The 9758-nt window shown below is 47.2% G+C and overlaps 1 protein-coding gene across 1 annotated transcript; it reads right to left on the bottom strand.

Annotated features, from left to right (window-relative positions):
* LOC118776785 (ubiquitin-associated protein 1-like) lies at nt 1-9542 on the bottom strand. The gene is made up of 7 exons (XM_036527333.1): nt 9423-9542; nt 5218-5280; nt 2887-3011; nt 1919-2575; nt 1412-1615; nt 1175-1276; nt 1-711 (listed from the first exon to the last, which is right to left on the bottom strand). The coding sequence occupies exons 2-7, from the start codon at nt 5255-5257 to the stop codon at nt 571-573; spliced, it is 1269 nt and encodes a 422-aa protein (XP_036383226.1). The 5' UTR covers nt 5258-5280; nt 9423-9542; the 3' UTR covers nt 1-570.
* Nucleotides 9543-9758: the final 216 nt, after the last annotated feature.

Here is a 9758-nt window from a genome sequence, read left to right as displayed (position 1 = left end):
TTCCGGGTTTTTGCTTTCGCTTCGCTCCTCGAGCCGCGCGATGTCACAGCCACCCTCGCGGATTCTGGTGAGGTGGCGGCCCGGCAGCGGATGACGGCAGCATCGTAGCTGGGAGAGTCAGTTTCCTCTGTGCGGGCCTCCCTGCCACAGGACAGTGCAGAGCACCCAACGCAGCTTGGGAAGAGGCCCTCAAAGTGCTGAACAGCATGTACCTTGCCGGTAGGCTACTTTTCTAGTCTTTTTGTTGATGTTTTTTTTTTTTTCGTCCTGGCGATTCATATCCAGAAAAACCTCGATATGTGTGGCTCGGCCTTTTGCCTATCCACACACACCCCTCGTTCTTTGTCTTCTTTTGCTCCTCCATTTCAGGGAAACTGTTGTCCGCAGCCCCTCTAGAACGATCCTTCTTTTTCCTTGACATTTCCTTAGCCCAGATCTTATCAGAATCTCTCTCCGCCTCACTCTCCCTCCCTCCACTGGGAGTGTGTTGTAAGCTGAGGGTTTGATGTCCACTTCTCTGCAGGAGAGAAAGAGGTGGGAGGACAGTCAGGAGGGGGGCGGTAGCCGGCCTCAGCTGGTGGCTGCCCGGGTCATGAGCGCCTCCAGGGCCTTGTCCTGGTCATTGTTGTGGGCCAGCAGCACCTCCTTGATGGCGTCCTTCTCAAAACCCATCTCCCTGAAACGGGACACGAGCTGCAGGAAATGAAGGGCCTAGGAGAAGAGAGAAGGGGACAGAGTGGGCTCCAGCAGAAGGGAAGGTGTCAACGGTGTTCTGGCATCAAAGTCATCGCAAATCTAGGACATGCTATTCCAAAACCTCAAAGGGAAAAAGATACGCGGAGAAGCAACTGCAAGGTGGGAACTGCTGTAGTACACTTGCAGAAGGTGCTAAACAAATTGCTTCTATATATCTATTAGTATAAATGGATGTTATGTATGGCACATGCTATGCAAAGAAATACTGGCAGCAGAGATTGTCTGTTTAAGCAAATGGACTTTGGCGAGAAGGAAAGCAGCCAAAAGGCCTTTTGTGACTTTTCAGGTGAGTGTCACATCTTTTACATCTTGTACAAAAAGCCGTTTATCAAACCAGTGCTGAAGAGCACATGACCAGTATATAAGCGTATGACTATGTGAGATTCAGTGCTGAAATCAGACATCATGTGGGACTTACCTTCTCTTCAGAACACTGGTACATCTCCAGGCCCTCCTCCACAGCGCTGGCGTCGAACCCTCGCTCACAGAGCCGGCTGTGCACAAACAGGTAGTCCAGCACCTGAACCAGCGTCGGTCAGGGAGAGGGACCCGGAGGAGAGGGGACATGGGGACAGAGAGACATTGCTTTATCTGTCATTTCCTCTGCGGAGTCACATGCGCGGCTGTGGGATTACAGAGGCGGGTGTGTCCGTACCTGCTCCACATTCTGGCCCTGTCTCTGCATGGCCTTCAGCACGCCCTCGTAGGGGTAGCCCATCGACACAACGGTCTCCACACACTGCCGCTCGCTGGGCGACAGACTGAGCAGAGCCCTGCTCTGACCAGGCTTGTCATCAGAGGGCACCACCACATGCGCTGGAGGCGGCGGGCCGGGGGCTGTGGTTGGGATGGGCGGGGGCTGCAACATGGAGGGAGAGAGAGGTGGTCAGCGTTGTACTATGAGTATACACACATATACACACACATATAACACAGACAGAAGCCTGTGAGTGTGCTGAGAAACAAGATCAGGTACTACAGTAAATCATTTAAATAGGAGGTGCAAATATGTTAGCCCTGTGAGGAATACATCTTTCATCCAAACTTCTGAGAGTGTTTCACAGTGATATGCAAGCAGAGAATGACATTCACCTGAGGAATTAATGGTTCGGGGGCTCTGATCAGTGCTATAAAGAAAAACCTTGTGACAGTGCGCGCTCACCTGTTTCGGGCTCTCCTTGAGGGCGTGGCCGTGATAGTTGTTTTGTGGGACGCCCCGCAGCGTGAGAGGTGGGGTTCCATTGTGGAGGCTACGCAGCGGGGCAGGGGTGTGGACGCTGGGCTCCGCGGAATCAGAAAGCTTGGGGAAGGAGAGAGAGCGGATGTTGCAGGGGCTCCCCCTGTTGGCCTTCTCCAGGTCCGGCAGGCCCACCAGGCCGTTGGGCTTGTGGAAGACGGCTGTTTTTGCCAGCTCGTGCGGGCTCGCCGCCTGCCCCTGCAGGATGCTCCGCAGCTCCTCCTTGTCGTCCAGCGTCTTGAGCTCCAGCTTGTCGAAGGGGTCCTCCTCGCGCTCAAAGTCGGCCAGGTTGAGGCTCTGCGGGGCCGGGGCCGGGCTGGGGAGGCGCGCAGGCCCCAGGCTGGGGGCGGGGAGGGGGGTGAGGATGGCATTGTGCCTCAGTGCGGCCAGCACGGGGTTAAGCGCTGGCATCGTGGCACCGCCGGGCCCCGCCTCCTGGTCCCGTGACGACGCCGGCTGCCTCCTGCTCTCCTGCTCGGCGCTGGCAGACTCGGCCTGCAGCCGGGCCCTCTCCTGAGCCGCCCGTGCCTCCTCCAGCTCCACCCCCCATCGCACCGTCCGCTGCTCCAGCGAGAAGTCATACTGCAGGGAGGAGGGAGATCAGCGCCCAGACCTTCCGTGAATGCATGCTCTCCTTTAATACAGAGGCTCGAGACAAAGGGAAGCTTCAGAAGAAAATTAACTAAAATACTAATTAAAAGATACAAATCTAAATCTGTGGGGATACAAGACACCAAAAGAGGAAGACAGCAAGTGTAAATTTTGTGCCTGGTCCACTCTATAATCACAGCCAAGGTCCAGCAAAAGCAGGAGTTTGGTTTAAACACCACCAGGTGGTATCATTTTGACACCGTCGACAACACATATGAAGGCTGTGGCCGTAAGCCTCTCACCTCAGTCTCAGCCAGTAAAGAGGTGCAGTCTGGGAGACAGAATCCGACCGGGAGCCCCACTTTGGCAGGACTCCTGAACTTGTCACTAATCTTGAAGGGAACTTCATCCAGGTAACTGCAGGGTCCTGGAGGTGGGGGAGGGGAAGAGAGACACAGAGACAAAGGAGAGTCAATCTCTGAGAGAGGTTCACAGCAGACATGCAGCAAACACCAGTCTTTCTTGCATAAGCATGAAAGGAAATGTAAATGTTTAACAGGTAAAAGTAGAACATAAGCTGCTATGACCATTTCATTTTATCCACAGCACACAGACATATGAAACTATCATAAAACAGCATGCCCCCATCCAAGGTGGCCTAAAAAACTTGGGTTTGTAAATATTATCCTGGATATCAGGTTAAAACACTTTGCTGTACAACACACTGCCCAAACTATGACTTCAACCTTAGATTAAGTATCTGAACCACTACACCACAAGTATTCTAATTCTTTGAAAGTGTTTTTAACATTGTTTCTAGATATTTTAACAATATTGTTTTGTGTGATATACCTCAATATATTTTACAATTTAAATTATGATATAGCTTCATCAAGCTTTCGGACATTGAGAATTTGGATAAACCTGTTGGATTTCCCACCTGGAATTAAATCAAAGGGTTTCTTTTCACCCACATACCAGCCGGTAAATGGAAGCCAGCAGCAATGAGTAAAGACTTTACATTCTTAGGGGCAAATACCTATGCTGATGACATTCAACTTTTCTTATCTTTTCCTCTATCTGACACACAGGCCTCTGTGTGCATCTCAGCTTGCCTGAAGGACATTTCATGCTAGATGGTGGACAGCCACCTGAAGCTTAACATGGCTAAGACCAAGATGCTTTACATCCCTTCCAGGCCCTCCCCATTTCAAGACCTTTCCCTCAGCCTAGACCCTACAAGCTATTTCACCAACAGCATCGGGGTAACTGTAAATAACCAACTGTCGTTCTCTACAGATTGCAGTGGTGAGTCATGCATGAAGATTCCTTTTGTACAGGATCCACCCCTACCTCACTATGTATTCTATGAAGCTCCTAGTTCAGGCCCTGGTCCTCTCATATCTGAACTACTGTAACTCCTGTCCTGCTTTTCTTCCATCTTGTGCTATCAAACCCCTGCAGCTAAACTGGAATGCAGCTGCACAGCTTGTGTACAACCTCCCTAAATGTAGTCAAGTCAGATCCCTTCTCACCTCATGTCACTGGCTTCCTGTCATCATTTGCATCAAATTCAAAATCTTGGAGCTGGCATACAGGACAGTGAATCCTACCTACAATACCTACAATCAGTCTTCAAACCAGATCACTACGCTCTGCAACCAGAGGGCAACTGACTGTCCTATCCTGATGGGTCACTCTTCTTAGACACAATGCCTGTCTGTATTGACCCCCCAGTGGTGGAACGAACTTCCCACAGGGGTCAGGACAGCAGAATCACTTCTTCCAACGCAGACTGAGGACCCACCTCTTCAGACTGAATCTCGGTTCCACCTCACCCCCTAGCACCTCTTATTTGTATTACTTCCCACTTAGTTACATGTAGTATTGTGATGTGTTATCAATATTGTGATCCAGTGACATTCAGATCTGTCTGACACTGTTGCTCATTTAACTTCAATTGGAAGTCACTCTGGATAAGAGTGTCTGCTAACTGAATGTAATGTTATGTAAATATTACACCCCAGTACAGAACAACATTATTAGCCATATGGATGTAAATCTGCAATGCAGTTTCAAGGTGTTGCTGCTGACATGTGCAATATAATGGATATTACAGAGCTACTGCATAGTTTGAGAAAAGTACAACCAAAGCCCAGCACTCATTTAAGCTTGCAAACAGGATCAGGATTGTGAACTTTGCTCAGACTTTGTCTCCTTCCCAGGTGTGATTAGACGGGAATGACTGCACCAGCATGAAACCAACACAACGCCTACAGCTGAGTTAGCTGCAGCACAGTTCAGATAAAGATCAGCACTGCTCAGTTGCAGACGGAAAAGACCAATACAGACAGTTAATGTTCACAGTTAATGTCACCACAGAGACAAGTTCCACACGTAATGAATGAAGGCTATACTGTATGCATTGCGGGCAAGCACAGTGGAACAGCTCCAATCTTGAATTTTTGATTTGATTCTTTTTTTTTTAGTAAATACAAATGTGCTGTGACTTCATAGTACCCTTTACAGTACAGTACAGTAGACTTTGCTGCATGCAATTATACCAAAATATACTGAACGTGAACAAGATGTAATGCACAGCATACAGAATAAGTGATTCCTACCAAACTCACCAGAGTAGTTGAAATCTGCCCCGGACCTCCGTCCAGCCATTTAGAGTCTGTAACACAGAGACCCTGTTAGGGAACATCAGAATTAGTAGAACACAAACACCCTTATCACTATCATTGTCTGTCACTGGTATACACACACTCAATAAATGACAGCTAAGAATCCATATCAAAGACCCACACAAAAAATGACTGTGCAATCCACAACTGCATCCCAAAACTGAATGGCCATTTGTGTCTTCAGTCCTCCCAGCACAGGAGTCCTGTAGATGGCACTGTGTCCCAGCTGGAGTTGAAAACAGCGCATGAACACTGCACGGTTCAGTCATTACTATGCAGCCTTTCTGTCTCTCTCAGCAGGCCTGCCCGCATGCCACGGCTAACCTTGCTGCCTCCGCCACATGGAGCTGTCAAAGCCCTTTAGAGGAGAGGGGTTCGGCATGCTGCCTAGGGCGGCTACACACATAAAAGGAGGAAAAACGCTTCCAAACTGTCAGCCAGGCGGTCGCCTGTAGGGGGGGAAGAGGATCGACCTGCTGCAAACGACGAACGGGTCTTGTAATGTGACATAATCAACAAACAGTGATGAGGTGTCTGGGACGCCCCACGACACCCCGACGAAAAGTCTAGCATGTCAGAATTTTTTGAGAATCTCCCACAACGTGTCCCAAAGTTGACCAATAGGATGACAGAGTGCTCTCTGCAAACATGGAAATTAGGAATAGTAACAGTATATCATTATTAAATGTCGGTAATATTACTTTAATTGTGGTTACACATAAAGTGTTACAGTAACTGTGACTTGCATGGAGTTACAGTAATAACAGTAATCAGTATTATTATTATCATATTTGTTAAACTTACAACTACATTTACACTAGTTGTAGAAATCGTGTACTACAGACAACGAGGCACATTCTGTATCTGCGATTGAGGAGCTGAGAGCAAATTCTCTGGTGTAACGTTAATGTGTGAACTCGGCAGCAACAACACACACAGCACTTCTGTAGCCATGATTGACACTTTCTTGACCCGTCCCCCCGACGACAGGCAAGGACGTGAACGATGGTTGGTCGGGGTCAAACTTGTAGTGTTGCCAGTCTCCCAACCAAGATGCGGCACGATTTTATGGCATTATGAATGCCTAGTCCGACATGGTGACTGTTGTGAAAGACAAAAAAATCATGTAGTCTGAACCCGGCATTAAGAGGAGTTTTATGCAAGAGCAGGACACTGTACATGAGATGCTCTCAGTATTACCACCTTGAACTGGTCAGCTGAAATGATGTCAACTGCAGCTGATTTTATTGATTCTGGTTCCTCCAGCCACTGCAAAAATGAGTGTTTTGTTCTTCAATCTGATGGTTACGAAATCAACTGAAGGATAACTATGACAAACACGCCTTCTACTGTCAGTGCCACCAATGACGGTCATGATGGGGGGGTTAATGGTTTTTTAACGATTTCCTAATCACTTGTAACTGACTGTGTGTGACAGCAGTGTGGGTTGTAGCCAGACCCAGAATGTTGCCTCTGTTACAGTTTATAACAACAGAAACGGTGTGAAAGAACATTCATCCCATATGAGAGATGTCTGTGTAAATGTCCTAGGTGTAAACACAGACAGACATTTGCTTGCTGTCACTGTGGCTCCATCAGTCAGATGACAGAATGAAGCCGGCCTGTGGCGGATAGTGCAGGCCTGGTATTTGAAGTGACAGGTTTTCACAAATTTGAGGAAATGGTCAGGAATGATCTGACTCGGTCCTTGTAAGTTATGAGCTGTATCAGGCAGGAATGTGTGACTCCAGTCTACAATAGTGCACTGCTCTAAAGTGACTGAAGTCACTCAACCAAACACCTCTCTGGTCTCTGGTCTTTATTAATGTTTCAGGACCCTTGTGGTTACAGTGTTCGGCTTGATCCCACAACGTTCAAGGTTTAAACCCCATCCAAGTCATGCCGAAGAATTAAACATTAAGGTACCCCTTACCTCTTGGCTTTACAACAAGCAAAGAAAGACAGATTATGGGTAATGGCCCTTGTACACCCAGGTGCTTCTCCCCATAAATGCAGAGAAGAGCTCCAGCCCTGTGAGCCATCCAAGTATCTCTCATTTGCTACTGTCCATAGGACAGCAAAAAAAAAAAAAAAAAAACCTTTGAGAGTCTGACTCATCTATATTTGAAAGTACCCCCTGGATGGATACGTGTGAAGCAGCAGAATTATCAAATCACCACAAAGTTAAAAGAGAGGGATGGACATCCACCCATCACCTCTCCAAAGTTATGCAGATGTACAACAGTATGAAAAATCAAAAATATGACCCTAATCAAAATAACTACATGTTGCCTAAAATAGGACATGTTGTTGCATACAGGTGCTGGCAAGATGCAGATGGAAACCACATACAAATGAAGCCCTGCACAGTGGACATATCATATCATATCATGCACATAGTAAAGCATATCAACACCTGCAAAGCTGACCAGAACAGAAAACATCTCATAAGAGCTGCAAAAGACTGCAGTACCTTCAGTGCCATCTGCAGCTCAGCCTGTATGCTTTTAAAAGGTGAGGAACAGGGAAGGAGAGCTGTGTTACTTCCCTTGTGTGGTTTATGCTTATTTAAATTGCAAAACGGATTGTCTCCTCCAACTGAACGCACAGGAGCTAATCTACATTCCACATCTTAATATGCAATACAATACTGGCTGAGGTCAAACGTTGCTGACCATCTTTGATCACTATGCTTAGCTGCCAAGGAATGGCCGGGTGGTTCATTAGGAAGCTCTCCTAGTTTATGCTGACCTGTGGTGTATTCACAACCTTCAGAAGACCTGGACAATCCTCTATTATAAGGCAGATGTCATTTGATTTCCATTTCGCACCATATTTTTCAAGAGCCCAACCTTATGCCGCCCTACCCAACCAACATTTCTGGTCTTTCAGCACTGAGAACAATCACAAGAAATAAAAACAAAACAATCGACATATTTCAACAGAAATTGAAATAAGCCCAGGGTTGGGCGTGCCAGGGCTGGGAGAGTGTGACAGTTGTTGCACGTGCCTTTTAGGAATGCAGCGCCTTGGCCGCCTGCTGTCTCCCACGGTAGGGCTAAGGGGCAGACATAGGCCATCTCCATCCCCTCATACGACCTAGAAAAACCTACCAATTACTGTTTGGCTCATTTTAAACAAACAGGGGCCGTGCACTTTTTTGGTCATTAGCTACAATGACATTGCCTATACGTTCAGAAGAACGAAGCATCAAATGCACGTTTCTGGTAATTGGTACAGTGATTACCTAGTCTCGATGGCTCTGCGTTAGATCAGACATTATTCCCCGGGAAAAAAAATGTTTAGTAGTTAGGTCTGTAGCTACCTAATCGCGTGACTGTGTTTTCGTGCAGGATTCATAACCTTTCTTAAGAATCTGGCTCGCTATGACGGGCAAAAAGCCAGCTAGCAAACTACGCGACGTTCTACCATTGAGGTATCAACAGATCACGTTAGAATGCTAATATTGTCTAAAACACAGATAAAGTTAGATACCGAGCAACACGGGTCTCCCTGGTTTAAGTGGTAACTACAGGCTATGTAGTATCTAGCAAGGTAAGTGGATTTGCTAGCCATCGCCAAAGTTAAATACTTGAGAACGTAACATCAGAATATAACGACCCAGGCTTTTACGAAGTTGCACAATCAAGGGAATGAGATAGATGATCGTGTCCTGTTCAAGAAGAAAGCAGCTGCATTTCTGCTTGAGGCTTTGCTAGATGGGTGAGGTTCGGAAAGAAAACTGGCAGCCAGTTAGCGAGTCATGCTGACACAAGCTTGCCCGACAGTGGACACCGGACCAAATCTGAATGCCCACGTATCTGTACCAGCGTCTCGTTAGTGACAAGGAACGTTGTGGCAACCTACCCCATCGAGTTATCCTCCACTAAGATCTTCTTAACTTTTACAGAGATCGCAGTTTGTTTAGACGGGACACATATGTACAGAGCACCTATGTATCGGACAACTGCAGCTACTTCCGAACTTGTACAATCACACAACGAAAATATTACGTCGGGGTCAGTGGCTGGTTCATATTAAGTTCTGTCGTTAGCTCAATCTAGACAGCTAGCTAGTTAGCTAGCCCAGCGATTTATCTCCTTGACAGCTTCTGCCCGCATTACAAAATGTCTCTTTCACCCTCTCACCTGTGTCTACTCCGTCTTGTGTCTCAGAAAAGTCTTTCTCGCCCCTTCAACGAAGAACCATTCAGTGGAGGCTCTTCCAACCAAGTTTTAATGAAAACGAAATCTATTTCCTGCATCATCGCGGGACGCCATTTTGGTTTATGGGATTCCCCGCCTCCCGTTCCTGTGTGTCACCGCGGTGTCGAATGAATGACAGCGATCATAGTCAATGACAAACCATTCTGTCCGAGGCGAGAAATACAGTATGTGGCTGCAATATTTATCACAACAAAAACACATCATCTGGGATTTCCTCTGGGCGAGACGCGTGAGTCAGGCCAACCAGATCGGAGAGTC

Source organism: Megalops cyprinoides, chromosome 4 (assembly GCF_013368585.1).
Source record: "Megalops cyprinoides isolate fMegCyp1 chromosome 4, fMegCyp1.pri, whole genome shotgun sequence".
Classification (NCBI taxonomy): Eukaryota; Metazoa; Chordata; class Actinopteri; order Elopiformes; family Megalopidae; genus Megalops; species Megalops cyprinoides.
This window is presented reverse-complemented; position numbering and strand designations above follow the sequence as displayed.